The sequence below is a fragment of the Trametes versicolor genome (genome assembly GCF_000271585.1).
Source record: "Trametes versicolor FP-101664 SS1 unplaced genomic scaffold TRAVEscaffold_7, whole genome shotgun sequence".
In the NCBI taxonomy this organism is placed as follows: domain Eukaryota; kingdom Fungi; phylum Basidiomycota; class Agaricomycetes; order Polyporales; family Polyporaceae; genus Trametes; species Trametes versicolor.
In genome coordinates this window covers 1,972,979-1,992,833 of record NW_007360327.1, presented here as the reverse complement: position 1 = coordinate 1,992,833, position 19,855 = coordinate 1,972,979, and the positions used below count along the sequence as shown (strand labels likewise).

The 19,855-nt window shown below is 59.0% G+C and overlaps 10 protein-coding genes across 10 annotated transcripts; 6 read left to right on the top strand and 4 right to left on the bottom strand.

The window, feature by feature from the left end:
• Positions 1-136: 136 nt before the first annotated feature.
• On the top strand, positions 137-1,936 carry TRAVEDRAFT_48824 (citrate synthase; the record flags this gene model as incomplete). The annotated part of the gene is made up of 8 exons (XM_008041170.1): positions 137-172; positions 231-338; positions 389-456; positions 514-566; positions 630-889; positions 956-1,047; positions 1,099-1,817; positions 1,872-1,936. 8 exons carry the CDS (start codon positions 137-139, stop codon positions 1,934-1,936), a joined length of 1,401 nt encoding a protein of 466 aa, XP_008039361.1.
• Positions 1,937-2,180: 244 nt separating this feature from the next.
• TRAVEDRAFT_29755 (protoheme IX farnesyltransferase) lies at positions 2,181-4,437 on the bottom strand. Its single transcript, XM_008040976.1, has one exon. It carries the CDS (start codon positions 4,424-4,426, stop codon positions 3,113-3,115), a length of 1,314 nt encoding a protein of 437 aa, XP_008039167.1. The 5' UTR covers positions 4,427-4,437; the 3' UTR covers positions 2,181-3,112.
• A 192-nt stretch (positions 4,438-4,629) lies between these two features.
• Positions 4,630-6,437, top strand: TRAVEDRAFT_150448 (RNA-binding domain-containing protein). The gene is made up of 5 exons (XM_008041651.1): positions 4,630-5,092; positions 5,145-5,209; positions 5,260-5,401; positions 5,491-5,863; positions 5,918-6,437. Exons 1-5 carry the CDS (start codon positions 4,768-4,770, stop codon positions 6,210-6,212), a joined length of 1,200 nt encoding a protein of 399 aa, XP_008039842.1. The 5' UTR covers positions 4,630-4,767; the 3' UTR covers positions 6,213-6,437.
• A 2,994-nt stretch (positions 6,438-9,431) lies between these two features.
• TRAVEDRAFT_21301 (homeobox-domain-containing protein) lies at positions 9,432-10,930 on the top strand (the record flags this gene model as incomplete). Its single annotated transcript, XM_008040877.1, has 3 exons — positions 9,432-9,619; positions 9,678-9,811; positions 9,864-10,930. 3 exons carry the CDS (start codon positions 9,432-9,434, stop codon positions 10,928-10,930), a joined length of 1,389 nt encoding a protein of 462 aa, XP_008039068.1.
• Positions 10,931-11,347: 417 nt separating this feature from the next.
• TRAVEDRAFT_169800 (actin-like protein ARPC2) lies at positions 11,348-12,690 on the bottom strand. Its single transcript, XM_008041650.1, has 6 exons — positions 12,605-12,690; positions 12,506-12,552; positions 12,207-12,451; positions 11,908-12,158; positions 11,508-11,848; positions 11,348-11,456 (listed from the first exon to the last, which is right to left on the bottom strand). Exons 1-6 carry the CDS (start codon positions 12,617-12,619, stop codon positions 11,438-11,440), a joined length of 918 nt encoding a protein of 305 aa, XP_008039841.1. The 5' UTR covers positions 12,620-12,690; the 3' UTR covers positions 11,348-11,437.
• A 281-nt stretch (positions 12,691-12,971) lies between these two features.
• Positions 12,972-14,875, top strand: TRAVEDRAFT_38170 (uncharacterized protein; the record flags this gene model as incomplete). Its single annotated transcript, XM_008041039.1, has 9 exons — positions 12,972-13,002; positions 13,062-13,106; positions 13,159-13,227; positions 13,284-13,405; positions 13,458-13,568; positions 13,626-13,668; positions 13,728-14,228; positions 14,294-14,447; positions 14,500-14,875. The coding sequence occupies 9 exons, from the start codon at positions 12,972-12,974 to the stop codon at positions 14,873-14,875; spliced, it is 1,452 nt and encodes a 483-aa protein (XP_008039230.1).
• Positions 14,876-15,220: 345 nt separating this feature from the next.
• Positions 15,221-15,849, bottom strand: TRAVEDRAFT_150437 (40S ribosomal protein S20). The gene is made up of 4 exons (XM_008041649.1): positions 15,697-15,849; positions 15,543-15,643; positions 15,385-15,483; positions 15,221-15,331 (listed from the first exon to the last, which is right to left on the bottom strand). The coding sequence occupies exons 1-4, from the start codon at positions 15,815-15,817 to the stop codon at positions 15,278-15,280; spliced, it is 375 nt and encodes a 124-aa protein (XP_008039840.1). The 5' UTR covers positions 15,818-15,849; the 3' UTR covers positions 15,221-15,277.
• A 229-nt stretch (positions 15,850-16,078) lies between these two features.
• TRAVEDRAFT_169796 (DUF572-domain-containing protein) lies at positions 16,079-17,507 on the top strand. The gene is made up of 6 exons (XM_008041648.1): positions 16,079-16,139; positions 16,199-16,264; positions 16,319-16,403; positions 16,453-16,600; positions 16,653-16,737; positions 16,794-17,507. The coding sequence occupies exons 1-6, from the start codon at positions 16,133-16,135 to the stop codon at positions 17,372-17,374; spliced, it is 972 nt and encodes a 323-aa protein (XP_008039839.1). The 5' UTR covers positions 16,079-16,132; the 3' UTR covers positions 17,375-17,507.
• A 175-nt stretch (positions 17,508-17,682) lies between these two features.
• TRAVEDRAFT_169792 (cobW-domain-containing protein) lies at positions 17,683-19,259 on the top strand. The gene is made up of 7 exons (XM_008041647.1): positions 17,683-17,717; positions 17,769-17,953; positions 18,010-18,073; positions 18,146-18,195; positions 18,271-18,307; positions 18,375-18,552; positions 18,614-19,259. The coding sequence occupies exons 2-7, from the start codon at positions 17,809-17,811 to the stop codon at positions 19,187-19,189; spliced, it is 1,050 nt and encodes a 349-aa protein (XP_008039838.1). The 5' UTR covers positions 17,683-17,717; positions 17,769-17,808; the 3' UTR covers positions 19,190-19,259.
• Positions 19,260-19,460: 201 nt separating this feature from the next.
• On the bottom strand, positions 19,461-19,781 carry TRAVEDRAFT_48814 (uncharacterized protein; the record flags this gene model as incomplete). Its single annotated transcript, XM_008041169.1, has 2 exons — positions 19,461-19,477; positions 19,532-19,781. The coding sequence occupies 2 exons, from the start codon at positions 19,779-19,781 to the stop codon at positions 19,461-19,463; spliced, it is 267 nt and encodes an 88-aa protein (XP_008039360.1).
• Positions 19,782-19,855: the final 74 nt, after the last annotated feature.

The window sequence follows — 19,855 nt, the reverse complement described above, 5'->3', positions numbered from 1 at the left end:
GACGGGTCGGAAATGGGAGGACGGGGAGAGGACCGAGGAAATCCGAGCGCCACGTGTGGCTCGCGCGCGATATGAACCCGCCAGCGCGCCCTCTCCTTCCTTTTCTCCACCTCCTCCTCTCCCCACAACGTGCGCCATGTCCTCCGCCGCCCTCCGCTCTGCCGTCCAGCAGGTACGCCCTTGGCATTCCGCTCGGCCTCTTGGTCAACCACTCACGCATCCGCTTTTAGTCTCGCCGCACCGCGTTCGCGCGCTCGGCCCGCTTTGCATCCACCTCTGCAAAGGCCCCCACGCTCAAGGAGCGTCTCGCCGAGCTCATCCCTGCTGAGATTGAGAATGTGCGTGTCATGTCCTCTAGCTACATGTTCGCTCCCTAACTCCTCCCCAGGTAAAAGCGACGCGTGCGGCGCACGGCAAAAAGTCGTTCGGCCCCGTCATCGTCGACCAGCTCTACGGGTGCGTCCGGCTCGCGTGCACTTCGCGAACCCTCCCCCGCTGACCTCACGTCTCCAGTGGTATGCGTGGCCTCCCTGCCCTCATCTGGGACGGCTCCGTCCTCGATGCTGGTGCGTCTCTCTAACCGTTGGTGACCGCCGTTTACCCCCGCTTACCTCCGCTGCTCCCCACAGAGGAGGGTATCCGTTTCCGTGGCAAGACCATCCCGGATATCCAGGAAGCGCTCCCCAAGGCCCCTGGCGGGACTGAGCCTCTTCCTGAGGGCCTCTTCTGGCTCCTCGTCACCGGCGAGATCCCCACCCAGGAGCAGGTCACCGCGCTCTCCAAGGAGTGGGCTGCGCGCTCGGCCATCCCCTCGTTCGTCGAGGAGATCCTGGACCGCTGCCCGCCGACGCTGCACCCGATGTCCCAGTTCTCCCTCGCTGTGACTGCCGTGAGTATTTTGACGTCATATACTGCCTCCGCCAGGATAAGGTTTCTGATGTCCATTCCCGATTAGCTTAACCACGATTCGGCGTTTGCCAAGGCGTACGCCCAGGGCATCAACAAGAAGGACTACTGGCAGCCCACTTACGAGGACACCATGGACCTGTAAGTTTCCGTGGTCAGCGATGATCGAGCGTCGCTGATTGGTTCTCCCAGGATTGCGAAGCTCCCCAACATTGCTGGGCGCATCTTCCGCAACGTGTACGGCGGTGGCAAGCTCCCCGCCATCGAGGCCGACAAGGACTACTCGTACAACCTGGCCAAGCTCCTCGGCTACGCCGACAAGCCCGAGTTCGTTGAGCTCCTCCGTCTCTACATCACGATCCACTCGGACCACGAGGGTGGCAACGTCTCTGCGCACACCGGCAAGCTCGTCGGCTCCGCGCTCTCGGACCCCTTCCTCGCGTTCGGCGCGTCCTTGAACGGTCTCGCCGGCCCCCTCCACGGTCTCGCGAACCAGGAGGTGCTCATCTGGCTCCGCAAGATGCAGTCCAAGCTCGGCGAGAACCCGACGGACGAAGACGTGCGTGAGTACGTCTGGACGACGCTCAAGGGCGGCCAGGTCGTCCCTGGGTACGGCCACGCCGTGCTCCGCAAGACGGACCCGCGTTACACCGCGCAGCGTGAGTTCGCGCTGAAGCACTTGCCCGAGGACCCCATGTTCCAGCTTGTCAGCAAGGTCTACAACGTTGTCCCCAACGTCCTCCTCGAGGCCGGCAAGGCGAAGAACCCGTGGCCCAACGTCGACGCGCACTCCGGTGTGCTCCTGACCCACTACGGACTGGACCAGATGAACTTCTACACCGTCCTGTTCGGTGTGTCGCGCGCCTTCGGTGTCGCCGCTCAGCTCATCTGGGACCGTGCTCTCGGTGCCCGTACGTCACTTTCACATTTTTTCGTTGTCATTCGCTTACCTTTTCGCCTTGAAGCCCTCGAGCGCCCCAAGTCCTACTCGACCGCGGCCATCAACACGATCTTCAAGGACAAGCAGTAAATGCACCCTGGTCCGTTTGGATAGCTCTGGCGAGGACGATGTCTCGCATTGTTTCATGTTTGCGCGATGCATCGAGTGCCGGGGAGGTCCATATGTTGTTAGCGTAGTTTTTCCTGTGAACACAGTTAGTGCTTACGTAATGGGATATGTTGCCTGTAATCCTCGAGACGCCCGTGATCGAGCGTCATTCGAGCCGTCGTCTGCAGCCACTTTCTCCTTGAACTCACCCATCTCTCGCCATGTCCGACGCTCGTGCTCTCCTCAGGGCGAAAAGGCAGGAAGCCCGCATCGACCATCCACTAGCTACCTACACATCATCTGGGGTTCTGCGCTGCATAGCGTGCGGGACGACCGTGAAGCACGCGACAGCATGGGAGGGCCACATCGGGAGCAAGGCGCACCGCACGGCCGCGGCGCGCCTCCGCGAGGAACGCGCGCGGGAGGAGCAGCGGCTCGCCGCCGAGCGCGAGAGCCTCAAGCGCAAGGCGATGGAGGTGGATGAGGACGAGGATGAAGACCAGGAGGACGAGCCTGAAGAGCCAGCAAAGAGGGCGAGGGTCGAGAGCGCGGAGGAGGTGCACGAGGAGCCTCGACCTGCCGCGGCCGCGGCCGCACGCTCTGCGCTGCCTGCAGACTTCTTCTCGGACCCGTCCCAGGCCCCACCTCCAGCGGACGACGAAGACGAGGGCGAGCAATCTGGGGTAGTGGACGGAGCTGGGGCAGCGGATGCAGGCGCGCTCGACCTCGAGTGGGCGCAGTTTCAACAGACCGTGGTGAACGCGCCAGACACGCACGAGACGTACGAGCGCGCGACGATATTCGCGGAGCCGGTGGTCAACCTCGAAGTCCCGCAGGGGTTCCCGGGCGCGGCACCGGAGGAGGCGGAACCTGCGCAGGAGGAGGTGCTGGATGAGGAGGCGCTACGGAAGCGGAAGGAGCAGGACGAGCGGGAGTTGATTATGGACCGGCTCATGGAGGAGGAGCAGGCGCAGGAGGAGGCGGACGCGCGGGTCTCGTCGCTGAAGACCAAGCTCGAGGCGTTGAAGCGGCGGCGCGGGGCAGCGAAGGCCGCGAAGAAGGCCGCGACTGGGTCATGACGCTGAGCAGGTTGGTGCCTGCGAGGACTATGTTGTATATTACAGTAACGGTGCTTAACATGAATGGTGGTGATGTAGGTCAGGACTGCGAAACCTCCTTCGTGCTCTCCTCCGCCTCCGCCTCCTCGTCCGAACTCAGCCCGATCCATGACCCCCAGTCCATACCGCGTTTGTGGAACATCATGAGCCCCATCAGCACGGGCAGATACCACAGACTATGCTGGAACACCTTCCGCGCCTGCTTCTCCCCACCGTACCTCCAGAACTTGTACGCCGTGTTGATACAGATGGCGTGCGGTACGATGCTCGTCACGGCGAACGCCCATGTTGTGAGGCCCGCGAGCGGCATGAGGATCGAGGTAGCGGGGACGAGCAAGAGTGCGTGGCGGAGCGCGACAGTCGCGTTCTTGTGCGGGTCCAGCACGGAGAGCATGCGGTACCCGGCCTGCGCGTACGACTCGCGCACAAGGTACGCCAGACCGTTGAAGTGGGGGAACTGCCAGCTGTAGAGCAGTAGGAAGAGCGCGAGCGCGCCGAGGGGGTTGTCGGCGAGCGCAGCGTCGGTAGGAATCGATGAGAGGGTCGACATGAAGGAGGGCAGGACAAGCTCGAACGACTGCATGGAAGAGGGGAGTATTGAGCCGCCACAGGCTGTCCAGCCCATCAGGGGAGGGATACCGCCCACGACCGATCCCACCCAAGTGTTGAGTGTGCTCTTGCGCTTGAGATATGTGTATGCACCGGCGTAGAGCGCGATGTTTGCCACCCCAAGAAGGGCTGTGGTCGGATTGACCATGGTCCAGAGCAGGGCAGGTCCGGCGACGCCGGTGGCCACCGCAAATCCGGTAGCATGCAAGGGGCTGATTGCTCGGCGTACGATTGGCCGATTTCGTGTTCGTGCCATCTGTGCATCGTAGGGAACCTCCTGAACCTGGTTGAAGGTGTTTGCGGACGCGGAACACAGTGCCGTGCCGAGAGCGGTGGAGAGCAGGACAGGGACGGAGGTAGGGAGGGGGGAGAGTGCGACGCCAGACATGGCAGTGAGGGCGACGAGGACAGTTAAGCTCGACTTGGATAGGTGCCAGTATATCTTTGCTAGCCGTCCGGGAGTAAGGACTTCTGCCTCGCGGAACGACCGGACGGAGGTCGCTTCAGCCGCGGGCGACTGCACGGCGTCGATGGTGTGGCCGCGCGCCAGGTTGGACGTCGAGGGCACATTCTTCGGTGTGGGCAACCAGCGGTGGTTGTCGAAAAAGAATGCCGAGAATGCGGAGGACTTGCGGTCCGCGAAGGTGGATGCGAGCCGTGTGTGGATGGGTTTTCGTGAGAGCCGGACGCTGGCGGCACAGGACCGGCAGACGTAGCCCGCGAAAGGGACTGCTACGGCCCTCATCCTGACTGAAGATGACTGGTTGATATATGCGCAGCTGTAGCTGGCTGGAGCACGCACCGAAGGGGACCGGTCGGGGGAGGTCAGGAGGAGGAGAGGGGAGGCGCCGGGACGGTGTTGAGCGCGTGTGTGGGATTCCCACAGGCCAACCTTTGCTCTCTCCCCACCACTCTCCACGACGAGCCGAGGCTGAACGCGGCGGCAGGCTCTACGACGCTCGGGGTGACCGGGCTCTGCACATATTCGTTGTCGAAGAGCGCACTATTTATCCTCACGATTCCCCGTATCTTAATCCTGCTATTTGACGACACCCTTCCCAACCTCAAACACCACCACAACGCGCAATGCCTGGCACACATCTTCTCCCCCCCAACCTTCTCAAGCTCTTCGCCCCGCGGCCGCCCCTGCCCTACACGCGACCGTTGGACCGGGATATCGACCGCGTCAGGCCTAAAAATGTTGAAGGCGTTGGCCACATCCTCGCCCAGCTGCGGGAGGCGAGGACGCAAGACCTAATTGACTCCGGCAATGCCGCCAAACGCGAGGAAGATGCGATGGAGGAGGGCGAGGAGCCCACGTTCACCTACGCAGAGGAGACGAAGCGGCAGATTCGGAGAGAGGAGCGCAAGCAAAAGAAGGCCGAGGACTTTGCGAAAGCCAAGGACAACTGTATGTGCCTTTTCGTCCGTTGCCTCCTTGCATTTACTGACCGTATGCATAGACAAGCCCGCCGAAGACCCGGAAGCTACTGGAGACCCCTACAAGACCCTTTTCATCTCTCGCTTGGTATGTTGTTCGTATGTCTCGCTAGTGCCACGTCTGACCTTCCGCCACAGCACAAGAACGCATCCGAGAGCGACCTCAGGCGTGAGTTCGAGAGCTTCGGTAGCATTGAGCGGGTGAGGATAGTGCGCGACAAGAACGGGCGCAGCAGAGGCTACGCCTTCATAGTATTCGAGCGCGAGCGCGACATGAAAGGTACCACTTTTCCTTCCCTTATTTGTGCTCACTCACCCAGCATATCCCTTCGCGCTTGCGTCGCCGGTGTGACACTTTGCCGTTTTCAGCTGCGTACAAGGAATCAGACCGGCTCCATATCATGGGCAAGCGCGTCCTCGTCGACGTTGAGCGCGGTCGCACAGTCAGGGGATGGAAGCCCCGCCGCCTCGGCGGTGGCCTGGGTGGTAGGCCCAAGCCTGAAGCGCCTGCCTTCATTGGAGGTGGTGGCAGCAGCAGCGGTGGCCCACGCGGCGGCTTCAGGGGTGGATTCCGCGGTGGTGACCGTGGCGGTGACCGTGGAGGCTTCCGTGGTGGTGGACGCGGAGGAGGGTTCCGTGGTGGGCGTGGTGGGTTTGGTGGCGGCGATAGGTTTGGCGGTCCACGAGACGACTTTGGTGGAGGTGACCGCGGCGGCCGTGGCGGCTTCGGCGGAGGCTTCAGGTCAGTTTACCATATCATATTCACAGCAGCATTCAACTAACAATTCATCTTCAGAGGACGCGGTGGAGGCGGCCTCGGATACCAAGGCGGCGGCGGATTCGGCGGTCCCGACCACGGCTCCAACAACTACGGCGGAGGTCCTCCAGGCGGCGGATTTGGTGGTGGCCCTGGAGGGCCCGGCGGACCTGGTGGTTACGGTCCTCCAGGCGGCGGACCCGGTGGACCTGGTGGGTATGGCGGCCCTCCTGGTGGTGGGTTCGGCGGAGGTGGAGGATTCCGTGGGGACCTCAAGCGCGAAGGTGGTCCTGGTGGGTTCGAGGACCGCGACGCCAAGCGTCCGCGCTACTAGTGCCCCTTTCTCCCTTTTCTTCTTCTCTTGCTGCCGCACGCGGCCCCTCGACCTTTGCTTTCGCAGTGCTCCTGGGGCGTGTGGTTTGTTCACGTTCTGCGTCTGTGTTCCGCTTTTGCTCCACCGCTTGCGTAAGTATTGTATCTCGCCCTGTACCTCCCCTCCCCTCTCGCAAGCACAGGTAATAGCCGAGGCAAGTATGTATAAAATTGCGATCGTATCAGCTTCATGGTTTCTAGGTCGGTGGTAGCTTTGGGTTGGTGAACCAGGGCTTGGGGAACCTCTTGGGCAGGTACGTATATAGAGCCCAGGAGTGTGGAATGTGGGTGGTTTGCGCGCAGGGGTGCTTGGTGTGTAAGTCGAAGTGCCATTCTTGCGGCAAATTCGACACCGGCAACTCGAACGCGTATATCGTCCTGCAAGTTGGCTACCCTTGCGCCGTGGGTTCAACAGACTAGCTACATGTGAGCGGCGTTGTTAACGGCGCACGCCTCGAATTTGTTCAGAACTGCTGTGCTCGCAGGGTTGCGCCCTGTTCAAACGAGGAAATCGCGAACCGTGTTGAGGGAAGACTGGTGCGAAGATGGTCCTAGCGGTGATCGTTTAGCTCCTGCTCGTGCCGTGCCCTAGCTCACGGAAAATGCAGATCGTGCCAAATGTGTCGGTGGACTCGTCGATGGGCCGCCACATGGCCGTCATCTTAAACCTGCAATCACTGCACATTCAAAACCACCTACATATACCGCAAGATTCCACAAGCCCGACCCACTACCCAGCGCGCTTGGGCTTACCTTGTTAGTCTCTCTGACCTGGGTTCAACACGTTCGAAGATATCCCTTCCTTCGCGGCGAAAAGAACAAGGTCCTGTAAGGTGAAGAAACTCAATTTCACTGTCAAATTGGCGGGTGAGTGATCACTACTCTACGAGTGGCCATTACACCGTTCTTTAGATACCCAGATACGATGAGCTACACCGCTGGTTTATTAATCCGATGAGACAGCAAACTAATTTGGCACTGTCTTCGAGAAATGAGCACGCAACCAACCGTGCAAAATACCATGGCTGTTATGCCACTACACGGCATCATGAACGGTCGCTTTGTAGCTCGCTGATGGTGCTTCAACGGCTTGGCAATGACAACGCTGTTGACGCAGAACGCATCGGAATCTACTATTATGTGTGTTCAGATCCTTTGCGTTTTTGTATCGAGGGGAGTATATTCTTTTCTGGAGGGGCGGCACGAATTCGTGTGCCGTCCCAATTTGGTATGTGAGTATGTACGCACGTACTTTTCGGTATGCTACATGCAATCACAGACACGGTATCGCCACAGACTCCAACCCTCCCGCGAGCGGCACGAGTTGATCGACGGTTCAGAGTAGACTCCTTGAGCCGTATGCTCCCTGTATCTCACTAACATGAGAGGTCGAGACAACATTAATGGCGTCTTCAACTATTCGATAGCGTCCACGTATCTTCCTTACCTCCGCCCACCACTGATATATTGTTCAATGTACCCAAAAGTACCGCACCCGCAATAGCCCGCGTTGCGACCACATACAATACATGTGTGTGCTCAATCTCGCCCTGGTGTCTTCAAAGGCTAGGTATCATCTCGCCCGAGTCCTGACGTCCGGGTCGAGTCGCGTCATGCTTTAGAGAGGTACCGTTGACTCGGAGTGGCCTCGGACGGTGAGTGTACAATTTTGCGTCATCCGAAAGATGGTTGTCGAGGGTCGAGACCGTGCCGAGTGATCTGAAGATCGAAACGTGTGCCTGGGGTGCGATCTTCGACTCCTTGAGAGCCGGAGCGTCGATGCGCACCGACAATCATTCTCCTTTGCACGGCTAACGTCCTTGCATAGCAACCCTGTTGCTCGCGCAGGCTTTCTCGGTGCATCTCTCGTCACTGGTGCACCCATCTGCAGAACGCACTCAGATAGGGGTCGCGGTGCGCGGCCTATCATGACGCTGTTCGTTGCCACCACAAGTGTAGACTCGCTCGGTGCTGCGGTGGTGCTGACCCACCCCCCGTCTCCGCCAGTCTGCGTCAGCCGTGAAAGTTGGCCTGGCCGCTGGGGATGCAAAATCAATTATGCGACGCACGAATGTCGCCCCGCCTTATCCTCACCCAATAAAAAGGCGGGATCTGGCCACGGCTCCGCGGACGGGTCCGTTCTTGACGGCCCCGCCCCCAGGGCCGGCGCGAATTCGACCGCGCATCATATCCGACTCGGGCTTCTCCCGCCGCCTTCGGGAAACGCTTGTCTGCTCGACAAAATTGAATTGGAATGGACTGCAACGCGTCGTCATACGCAAGCACTCGCTCGTAGGAAATAAGCAAGAGGACGCCAAGGCGGAATGAGGCCGTGGCTGCGAGTTCGGGTGGTTCGCGGCTGTCCCCAACAGACCGAACGCCGTGCCAGCTGAGACCCCCACGTCGCAACCATCCACTCGCTCTCTTCATTTTCCGACCCCGCGATGAATATCGAGATGCGGCTGACCGCACCCGGCAGCCAGAGCCAAAATGCGTTGATGGCCTCTTGCGCTCATGCTCCTCGTCCCTATCCGTCTTAGCAGCCGCGGCCGATGCGGTGTCTAGCGTCCTCCGTGTAGCGTCCGCCGGTCCCCCAGATCGCGAGCGCGAGAACGTGCACGCCGTGCCTTGTTCTCGTCGGCCCAGTCCTCAACGTCCCCGGCGGGCTCACCGCTGCTCACCCTGGCCATCTCCTCCTCCCTGTGACGCGCCGGGGTTCGTCTGACTCCCCCAGTACCTTCCCTTCTAGTCTCGTCTTGGGCAGGGTGGTTCGTATCCGGGCAACATCGATCTGACTGCGCACTCTGGTCTCTTCTCTCCTTCTCCCGCTGGGCGCAAGACGCGTGGCTTCGCTGTATTCTATACCTGTCCCCTCCCACTAATATGCAGCCCCAACGTAGGTCTCGAATCCCTGCACTTGGTCCTATGTGCGTTACTCATTAAACCCAAAGCCTCATTCTTCGCGGACCCTCGGTCTTCGGGTCGGCCTGGACGACTGTCTCCGCTGTCTATCCTTGTCCCATCCCCTACTGCGGTCGCAGCACTGGACACGCCGACCTCTTGTGCACCCTCGCCGCCATCCACCATCTACTCACCTGCATGTTCAGATGTCGGGTCCATGGCGGATGGGGTCGCACCGGAGCAACCAGGAGATCCAATACCTCCAAGCCTTCGTAGGACCATGTCTCTGTCCTCACTGGCTGCGGGAGGCAAGCAGCGTCGCAAGCGCTCGCGAACTACTCAGGAACAGTTGGCGAAGCTCGAGGAGTATTTCGCGGCTGATCAGAGCCCCACCTCCGCTCGACGCCGGGATATTGCGCAAGAATTGGGATTGGACGAGCGGCAGACGCAGATATGGTTCCAGAACAGGTCTGTCCTGATCTTTTGTTAAGACATCTGATTCCATTAACACCTTCCCGCCCCTCAGGCGTGCAAAAGTAAAGCTGCAAGCCAAAATGAGGGAGCGCGCCGCCGAGAAACTGCTACCGCCCCCTCGGAGCCCACCGCCCCTGACGAGTGGGTTCGACGCGGAAATCTACAACCTGATCCACGAGGACGAGGGTCAGTCTGCTTTACTCCTACCCGCACGCGCTCTCACACTCATCCCGTACAGAGGTCACGCTAGTTCCTTGCACCGACCTGACCATCGGTACCTGGCGGCGCGTTGCATCTGCAGATCATGAGTTGATTGCCTACACCTGTGAAACGCGGCGCTGCATCACCTGGTTCGTACGCTCCGACGGCTACAGCTTCAAGATGGAGGTACCCTACGACAGCATCACCCAGCAGCACTTCTTGAACGTCTCTCCTGGCGTCGGGTCAGTGGGGTTTACCCTCGAGCGGCCGCCGACGTTTTACGTGGAGAGGGTCTCAGAGTCGAGCCCGGATGTAGAGCCCGTGCGAAGCTGGCAGCTTTCCGGGGACTGGACGGAGGGCAGCCAGGCGTCTGGCATCCTGCAGCATTCACTGATGGGCCCGGCCTATCAGCTTGCTCATCTCGTGAACACCATATCGCCTCCCGGGAACTCCCCTGAGGTGTCTTTCTACCCGTCAACGCCGTCAATATCCGATGTCGGGTCCTCGCCAGAGGTTTATTCGCGTTCCTGCGAATCTCCAGTGGACCCCCACCCCTATGCGTCCTCCCTGGTTTTACGTAGGCCGAGTTCCACGAGCAGCTTGCGGATGCTGCACCATCCCTCCTTGGAGCGACTGCGCCCGAGCCGGCACGCCAGCGTCCCCATGTTCCACTCGCCGCTCTCGAACATGTCTACGCCAAGCTCGACACCCATGTCCCCTCGCTCGCCCGCCGACATGTCCGGAATGCCAGCACCAATGCTGCTGTACGCCGACAGCAGCGTAGCTCAGCAGCAGTACATAGTCACACAAGGCCCGGTGTCCGAGCGGCTTCCCCGTCTCCAGCTCGCGATGCCGAACCTGCCTGGGCTGAACTACGAGTACAACAGTGCGCCCGACTCGCCTTATGGCTACGCCACCGAGCCGCCATCCTCCGCAGCATCTACTCCCGGCTACTACAACACCGTCGAGTCTCCAATATGGGAGGAGATCGTCCCCGACGCGCCCTATGCCGCGGAGACGGCAGAGCGGCCACAGCAAGCGTACTATCACTACCCCGACGGCATCCAGGGCCCCTCTTACGACCGCGGCGGGGGTGCCTGCTGAGCACCCCACCCACTATCCCTATCCCTAACCTATGCATCCGCCGCATCGTCCCGCTCTCCCGTATCTAAAGTCGTTCTCGCTGTCGCATTTTGTCCCCGTGATTGATCCCGTCCCATACGAGTGCCGTGCACTGGGACACTGACCTCCCCATGTCGCTATCGATTGTATGTACTGTACTATTACCCTGCACTATTCTCTGTCCATACTGCATTTGCTCACATCGTCAATAGTTTACCCCTTCCCTTGTCGCATAGTTGCTTGAGCACGTTGCTCCCCATATACATACACGCATATCTACATACACACCTGCATAATCCGTCGTGTATACGTATCTTACCACCGTACATGTCGCCTGCTAGTCTGGGCACCCTCTATATCACGCAGAGCGTGTCAACATTGTTGCGTTTTGAAAGAGTTGTCTACAATAAAACGTCCGTGATCTCAGGTTGCAAGTTATGATTCCGTGGTATGTAATACAAAGTTTTCCCTCATCCCGCTACTACGGGCTCACCGCATGGTACGACCACTATGAAAAAGAGTTAAGTGGCGTCACAGACATGCGAGCTATAGGACTCACGATGCCGTCTTGCGGTCTACCACCGCGACTTCCGTCTTCGCCCTGTTCAGCACCTTCTGGAACTCGCTCACCCGGTGACGCATACGTGAGTGCATGTACGCCTTAGAGCACTTGATGTGGTAGTGGAGGTAGTCGCGGAAGAGCTGGATGTGCGTGATCGTCAACGCCGCGACCTCCGCCTTCGCGAAGTGGCGCGGGAAGAGGACGAAGGTGACATAGCCGACGTCTTCGGTGTCGTTCAGTCCCTGCAGGTGTCTGATCTCGAGCGGCGGTTCGCGTGTTGTGTAAAGGACCTGCGGCGCAGCTTGGATCGTGGGCAGTCGCCGAGCATCGACGAACTCCTACAGGACGCAGATCGCGTCAGGGACAGGGGGGCATGCTGCTGATTGAAGGCACGAACCTGCAGGAACACCTTCCCGAACACGCGATCGGTCTCTTCCCTGAAGGTGGTGGAGAAGATCACTGTGACACGGTCAGAGGATGCCTGGACATAGATGACCTCCTCGTCGCGGTAGTGCAGCGCCATAAGCTCTCCCTGGCCGGTGCCCCCTGCCTCCAGTTGCTTCTGCGTCTTGAAGCCCGCCTCAAACGGCGCGGCCAGCGCATTCCGCTTGAGTAAGGCCAGCGATTTGATAAACGCGTCGCGTTCCTCTGGTCACCGTCAAGATAGTGCACGGATAGCAAGACGTATTCACTCACCGCCTCCTGCTGGTAGCTGTTCCAGGTTCACGTCTAGCGTAACGTTGTATCCATCCTCAGGCTGTGCACGCAACAGGGAGGTGTATTCCCGTGCTAGTACCTCATTCACGCCATACCGCACAAGCTCATCCCAGCAGCGGATGTTCATGGAGAGTACGAGTGCGGTGGGCACTTTGCGATCGGGGGTGGTGAGGCGGAAGCGGACGCCATCGAAATCGACGAATTGGACATCGAGAGCGGCCGGTCTGCAGGACGAGGCGTTGGCAATGAGCAGTCAATGCATATCAAGATGCACGTACTGCGAGGCCTTCTCCGTGAGGGTCGTGTAGATGATGTAGTTATGGGGCTATGGTGGGACCGTTTAGCCGGAGCGTGCGGGATGATGGGCGCACGGGTACCTCGAGGAGGATCATGGCGAGCTTTCTGTGTCGTGTTTGGAGTCGTAGACGTCGGCGATGTCGATGAGCAAGAGGAGGAAGAGGACGGAGGGGATGGGCGGGGCTGCGGTGCGATGTCCCGTGACGCTCTGGGAGAGCGTGAGAAAGGCCCGAATCTGTGCGGGTCGATTGAAGGATCTGAGAAATATTTCAGTGTTCTGTCTGCTACCAGCATCTCTAGCGCACATACCCCGCTTCACAAACCGCACATCCTCTCGCATCCACCGGGAAGATATCCAAAATGGGTGCGTGCGTCTGCATGCAGCCCCTGGAGAAATTCTGACGGGATGCGCCCATTCCAGCACCGAAGAAAGCTCAAAAGGCGAAGATGTCCCTGAACGAGTTCCTGGGCGACAGCGGTACGTACTGCGTACTCCTCGTCCGATATGCACTGCGTCTCATAATGCATGGCGTGCAGCCCTGGGATCGTGGGCGGACGAAATGGACTCCCTCCCTACCGCCCGTGAGTCTTCTCACCATGTGGGAGTATTCGGATCCCTGACTCCGTCACTTAGCTGCGGCGCGGGAGGACGGTGATCGTTTTGGAGGCGGAGGTCGGCGCGATGACTTCCTATCCTCTCGTCGTAAGTCCTTTTACCGTTCGCGCAACGCACGATGCATATCTGAGCGCATATCCCAGCGGATCGCGGACCACCCCGGGAGGACCTGCCACTCCCGACCGCACCCCCGTACACCGCCTTCGTCGGCAACTTGACTTTCGATATTACCGAGACTGAGCTGGAGGAGTTCTTTGGCGGCGGCGTACGTTCTGCAATCTATCCAACTTTCCGTTGCCTCTGACATTGTCCACCAGACCAAGTCTGTGAAAATCATCAAGGACAGAGATGAGAAGCCGAAGGGCTTCGGATACGTCGAATTCGCCGACCTCGATGCACTCAAGGACGCTCTTGCTAAGACTGGATCGGTGAGTAAGCTGCATGATATATTCAGACCTTCGCTGACCAAATCACGTACAATCCAGCCTCTTGCCGGACGCGGCGTCCGAGTGAGCGTTGCTGAGCCTCGTAAGTGTGCTAAATCCGACCCAGACGCCGCTACACACGATTGACACACTGCGGTATAGCGAAAGAGCGTTCGGGCTTCGGTGGAGGAGGCTTTGGCGACGATGACCCCAAGTTCGCCAACCCCTGGAGGAGGGACGGCCCCCTCCCGGATCTTCCCAACAGTGACAGCTCACGCCGCCGCTTTGACGCTCCTCGCGAGGGCCGGGAGCCTCCCGCTGCGCCCGTCTCGGACGGCATTTCTGACTGGCGGTCATCCCGCGCCCCGCCCCGTGGTCCCCCTCCCCCAGAAAACGAGTTCAGGAGGGCAGGCCCCCCTCGCGAGCCCCGCGAACCAGCAGTCGTCGGCCCTGCCGATACCGAGGAGACCTGGCACATCGGCAGCAAGTTCAAGCCCACCGGACCTCCCTCTGGAGATGGTGAGCGGCCGGGCAGCCGCTTCGGCAGCTTGCGCTCCCGTGGAGAGATGGGTCCACCCAGAGACGCCCCCGCTGGCGCCCCCGCCGTCGTCGAGGAAAGTGACTGGCGGCGGCCGCGCACGATCTCGCGCAATAGCACGTCCCGTACGTCGCCGATAGCGATGGGAACGCTGATAATAGACACTGATAGCGGTTGCCCTCTGTTACAGCAAGCAATTCGACGCCGCCCACTCCTCAGATGGGCCGGCGTAAGCTCGAGCTCTTGCCCCGGTCATCCTCCTCTACCTCCGCGACGCCCTCCCCTCTGGCCTCTCCCAACCCTTCACACACCTCCGCACGCTCTAACCCCTTCGGTGCTGCCAAGTAAGCCTACCCGTTTATTAGACATCGTGACCGTGCTTACTTGTCACTCTAGGCCAGTAGATGTCACGGCACGGGAGGCAGAGGTCCAACAAAAGATCGAGAAGGAGCGCGAAGAGGTACGCGAGAAGGTCGCACACAACGCACATTCGATGTCCCGCAACTCCTCGCGGACAGGCACACAGCGCCCCACCCCTCCCGCCACCACCGTCCACAGCCCGACCTCGGTTCACAGCCCGACAACGCCCCACCACGAACCGAGCAAGCTCCCGCCTGCGAACGTGCGCCCAGCATTCAGCTTTGCCAGCGCGGCCGCGGGCAAGAAGGAGGCCGAGGCCGCGGCGGCAGCGGCCGCTGCTGCCGGCAAGGACGACGTGTCGACGATCACCGAAAAGATCGACGAGGTCGAGCTGGAGTCGTCCGAGCAGTGAGAGAGAGAGGGAGAGGTTCGGAGGCTTTTCGCCCGCAGCCCCTGGGCTGCAGGATCCCACAAGAAATCTTGCTGCGACCGCGTCCAAATGCTGTGATCTGTTCTCGTTCCTTTCGTCGTCGCATGTCTATCTTATGTGTTTCAATATGTCATTATGACTTGTCTAGCAGTTCGTCTGGTTCGGTTACCGCACATATGCCCGGTAGATGTACACGAAGGCATGTATCTTGTCGGCAGCATACGTAGATGCAATGCCATGATATCCACTCATTCACACCAATCTCGATGTGCTGCATCTGTCCGCCTTACGAGTGTAGCACTCTTTTCACGATCACGCAGTTCAAATGTCATGGCAGCATGATCGTATAAGCCTACAACATACAGGGACACGTATGATAATAGTCTAGGCGGAGATGGTGACCTCGACCTCGACACCAGGCTCGAGGCTGATGCTCGTCTGTCCCTACTATGTAAGTATATGGGTAAATGCGAAAATTGCAGGCTACTCACGATCTGCTTGACGATCTCGCTGGAGGAGTGGAGGTCGATCAAGCGCTTGTGGATCTTGAGCTCGTAACGGTCCCAGGTCTTGGAACCCTCACCGCAAGGCTACGGACGACATCGTCAGGAATCTGAAGAATCCAAAAAGAGGCTCGGAGGGTACTCACCGACTTGCGGGTGGTGACCTTGAGAACCTTCGTGGGGAGGCGGACGGGGCCCTTGACACGGAGCTGCTTGTCCTTCGCCCGGTTGATCAGGTCCGTCGAGACTGCCCTCTATCGTCAGCCATACTCCTCTCAACAGCTCAGGTGAGGCACATACACTTCTCAAGGTTCTTGACGTTGCTGCTCGTGAGCGTGATACGGATTTTGTGGATCTTGGCGGCGGGCACGGGGGCACCGGTCGCGTCGTATTCCTTTTCACCCTTAGCGACGTAACTCATCCTGATACTTGCTGGAGAGTCAGAAGGTGACTGTAGATGCCGTTCGGTGAGTTTTTGCGGGCGAAGGGCGGGGAGGGGGGACGCTTTACCTTTGGGCGAGTTGTGTTGATAGAACGGAAAATTAAGGTTCACGCTCGGGCGCAGAATGCATGTAGCTCTCGGCAATGACCGAAGCAATTCCCACCAATTTGTTTTGCCCGACAAGCCTGATCGGGCCATATCCTGCGAAACTTGACGGGAAATTACCTCATACCTTGACCACGACCGTCCGCTGCAGCTTGGTGGCTGCGCGACCCCGTTCGTCTCAACTTCACCATGCAGGGTCAGGACGCTCTTATACATAACAGGAACAGAATACTCACTACAATGTCGGATGTCTAGGCTTCAACAAATACTACCCACCCGACTATGACCCGGAGAAGCATAGCAGCCTCAACTCGTATAGAGGTTCGTGACAAGCCAGGTCTATGTTACCCTGGTGCTGAACATATCGCTCTGCAGGCAAGCATGCACTTGGTGACCGAGCGCGAAAGATAGACCAAGGCATCCTCATCACACGCTTCGAGCTCCCCTTCAACATCTGGTGGTAAGTACCTATCGCGCTTGCTCTATGATACCCGCTAATGACCTCTCAGTGGGACATGTAATAATCACATCGGTATGGGCGTGCGCTACAACGCGGAGAAGAAGAAAATTGGAAACTACTATTCCACTATCATCTACTCCTTCCGCTGCAAGTGCCACCTCTGTGATGGCTGGTTCGAGATACATACGGACCCGCAGGTACGTCCGGCCACCATAATGTGCTCTGGAGCTCGGCTTATGTGGAACGCAGAACACGCGATATGTCGTAGTATCTGGTGCCAGGCAGAAGGATGAGGAGTGGGACCCTGAGGAGAACGGCGGCTACGCGGTGCACGGTACGTTCTTATTCCGTTCTTCCCGCTGCGCACAGCCCACTGAGCCACGTATGCAGAAACCGACCCAGACAAGGCCCCCCTCGACCCTCTCGCGGCCCTGGAGAAGTCAACCGATGCGCAGAACCACATGAACAACGTCCAAATACCCCGCCTCGAGGCGTTGCAGAACGTCTCCGACCACTACGGCTCCGACCCGTACGCCCACTCGCTGCGGGTGCGCAAGCGCTTCCGGGAGCAGAAGAAGATCGACAAGGCTCGCGAAGCGGCTGATGCGCAAATCAAGAACACATACGGGCTACCTGAGGCGCTCCCTCTCGCTGCCGAGGACGAGGAGACCAGGACGAAGGCGAAGGTGGAGTGGGAGCGGGCGCGGCTTGTGTTGGAAGAAGAGAACAGCGCAAAACGACGCAAGATCGGGGCTGAGATGTCCATCATGCCCAGCTCGAGCACCTCCCGGTTGTCGGCTCGGACAGCGCCGTCTAGGTCGAGCGGGAGCAGTGGGAGCGGCAGCGCTGTCAGTGCGTTGCGAGCAAAGATTCTTGGGAACACCGCGAGACAGAGTGCGTCAATAGGCGGGTTGAGCCGGGCGAAGCCTCCAGAGACGAAGACGAGAGGGGGGCTGGTGAAGCGGATCTGACCGTACACAAGCGTATATTGTATTTGTATTTGTAACCCGTGTAGCATAGTCCTGGAGGGAGGGTCGGCGCATCCTCTCTTGTACAACTGGTCATAGCAAGGTCATAGAACTCCTTCGTGAATTTGTACGAGGCCTGACACGAAACACATTTGATATCGTGCTATTCTCGATTCGCTACCACGATGCACCTAGTTCCGGGAGGGTTGAACTTGAGGCGCTCGCAACGAACTTGTTTACCATTTGTGTCAAAGGGGCCGCGATATTGCGATCAGTGGGCGCATGTTTGATCACATCGTCTAACCCGCAACCTCGTCCGCAACTTTTGCTAGACGTCTAATTCACGGTCGGTCCTCATTATGGTATGATGGACCGTTTCTCATTAGCTGCTACATAGCTAGAGTAGTGCCCATATTCATTCGAAAGGCTAATCCAGCATGGCTCCGACCAAGAACATCCCGATCACAGTCTTCACCGGTTTCTTGGGCGCGGGAAAGACGTCCATCATCCTGTCCCTGCTTCCACGCCTTCCGAAAGACTACAAAGTCGTCTTGCTCAAAAACGAGTTTGGAGATGTAGAAGGTGCGTAGACGTATCGCTCACGTATCATTTACTTCTGCTAATCATTGTATGAGCAGTTGACAGTCAGCTCGCGAAGCAGTCGAGCCTCGCCGCGGTCAGCGAAATTCTGAACGGCTGCATGTAGGTTACCCTCATCTTGGCCTTGAGAAAAATATAGCGCCAAAGCTACGGCGATACTGATATTCCGCACAGGTGCTGCGTTCTGGTCGGCCAGATGAAGAACGCCTTGCTAGAGATCCGAGGTGCACCTCAGCTCTCACACCTCCCCATCATGGCATTCGGGATGAGCAGCGCTGACTACCCTCCCTTCATTGTAGAAAAATTCAGGCCCGATAGGATATTCATCGAATGCTCGTGGGCCTTCCCCTCTCGCTCTGTGTCGGTAGCCCCACTCACCCGCATGCTCACCGTTGCAACGCAGGGGCTCCGCATTCCCCGCAACGCTCGCCTTCCAGATCCGCGAGCTCGAGCGCGAGACATCTGACGACCTCAAGCTCGACGCGATCGTGACCGTCATCGACGCCGAGAACTTCGCTGGCTACGAGGACACCTCCCCAACCGCGAAGATGCAAGCCAGCTACACTGACGCCATCCTCATCGTGTGTGCCTTCCCCTTTGCCCCCTCAAAGCCTATCCACTCACTCACACGGAACGCCGCAGAACAAATGGGAGCACATCTCCGAGCGCGCACTCGACCTGCTCATCGACCACCTCAACACGCTCAACGACACGACGCCCAAGATCAAGTGCCAGGGCCGCGCAGGCGTCGACCCCGCATTCATCCTCGGGCTCGACACGACGCTCTTCCAGCTCGAGGCGCGCGGCGACTTCCCCGGCGACGACACGCACCACGACGAGGTCGAGACCGTCACCCTCCTCAAGGGCTACACCCCAACACATGCTGTGCACACACATGGTACCGAGGGCGACGCCAATACGCTCACGCACGATGCGCCTGGGGACGCAACCGACGACACGCCGATAGCGGAGCAGCAGCTCGTCGACGCGCTCTCCTCTCTCTCGAAAGAGACCGTGTGGCGGGTCAAGGGCTTCGTGCGCCTGGAGCGCGGCCTGCACATCCTCAACTGGGCTTTTGGGAGGCACGAGCTGACGCCGTTCGACGACGATGCAGACAAGCACCGAGGGTCCATCAAACTGACGGTCATGGGCGAGCGAGGGGAGGTAAAGAGGGCGGCGCGGAAGTTGGCCGAGAAGATCGGAGCGCAGATGGTGTAGAAATGGCCGGATGTATGACCAGTAGACATGTATAACATCGGGGCTCGACACTGTCTCCTTAGCTTGTACCACACGAGTTTCGCACGTAGAACATAAATGTTTGAGGAAGGCATGGCGATTCAGGTTCGGAGCAACTCAAGGAAGCATTAGAATCCATGTATTATTCCAGGTGAGTAGGGATATCGAAGACGGTGTGATTAGTAGGGAAGAAATCCTGGGTATCGACGCACGTAAGGTGCGTTGCATCTCTAGCACCGTAATGACCACAACCTTAGAAACGGAGGTGGGCTGCACACTTCATTAGCCAAACAGAACGCCAGCAACATGCAGTGCAACACTCACCATCTATGTTGGTGATCGCGTCCAACTCCGAGTCGAGCAAGAAACGACGAACACGCTCTCCCTGGCTAGCAGAGATCGGCTGCAGCGTGAGCTGGCTCTTCCCCTCACCGTTCGCGACGCGGTACCAGGTATAATCCGCCGGCGCGCAGTCGTATGCGTCCTCGTACCACGTATAATCGTCCGCACGCCCACCAGGAGCGCGGCGCCTCGCCGCCCACGCGATGTAACGTAGACTCGGCATGACCTGCATGATGCGGTCTGGGAGCTCGGCGAGAGTCTGAATGTCGTCCTCGTGCCATGGCGCGTCCAAAGAATCGGCAGTCG

Coding starts and splice junctions, on each gene's coding strand:
- TRAVEDRAFT_29755 (XM_008040976.1), bottom strand. CDS start 4,426: ATGAGGGCCGTAGCAGTCCCTTTCGCGGGCTACGTCTGCCGGTCCTGT.
- TRAVEDRAFT_150448 (XM_008041651.1), top strand. CDS start 4,768: ATGCCTGGCACACATCTTCTCCCCCCCAACCTTCTCAAGCTCTTCGCC. Junction 5,210..5,259: donor CCCTTTTCATCTCTCGCTTG/GTATGTTGTTCG, acceptor CTTCCGCCACAG/CACAAGAACGCATCCGAGAG. Junction 5,864..5,917: donor GGCTTCGGCGGAGGCTTCAG/GTCAGTTTACCA, acceptor ATTCATCTTCAG/AGGACGCGGTGGAGGCGGCC.
- TRAVEDRAFT_169800 (XM_008041650.1), bottom strand. Junction 12,452..12,505: donor CTCACGGAGAAGGCCTCGCA/GTACGTGCATCT, acceptor CTCGTCCTGCAG/ACCGGCCGCTCTCGATGTCC. Junction 11,849..11,907: donor TCGGGAAGGTGTTCCTGCAG/GTTCGTGCCTTC, acceptor TGCGTCCTGTAG/GAGTTCGTCGATGCTCGGCG.
- TRAVEDRAFT_150437 (XM_008041649.1), bottom strand. CDS start 15,817: ATGAGTTACGTCGCTAAGGGTGAAAAGGAATACGACGCGACCGGTGCC. Junction 15,644..15,696: donor CGTCAAGAACCTTGAGAAGT/GTATGTGCCTCA, acceptor GATAGAGGGCAG/TCTCGACGGACCTGATCAAC. Junction 15,332..15,384: donor GCGAGATCGTCAAGCAGATC/GTGAGTAGCCTG, acceptor TAGTAGGGACAG/ACGAGCATCAGCCTCGAGCC.
- TRAVEDRAFT_169796 (XM_008041648.1), top strand. Junction 16,265..16,318: donor CAGCCTCAACTCGTATAGAG/GTTCGTGACAAG, acceptor ATCGCTCTGCAG/GCAAGCATGCACTTGGTGAC. Junction 16,738..16,793: donor CGGCGGCTACGCGGTGCACG/GTACGTTCTTAT, acceptor CCACGTATGCAG/AAACCGACCCAGACAAGGCC.
- TRAVEDRAFT_169792 (XM_008041647.1), top strand. CDS start 17,809: ATGGCTCCGACCAAGAACATCCCGATCACAGTCTTCACCGGTTTCTTG. Junction 17,954..18,009: donor CGAGTTTGGAGATGTAGAAG/GTGCGTAGACGT, acceptor TTGTATGAGCAG/TTGACAGTCAGCTCGCGAAG. Junction 18,074..18,145: donor GAAATTCTGAACGGCTGCAT/GTAGGTTACCCT, acceptor TATTCCGCACAG/GTGCTGCGTTCTGGTCGGCC.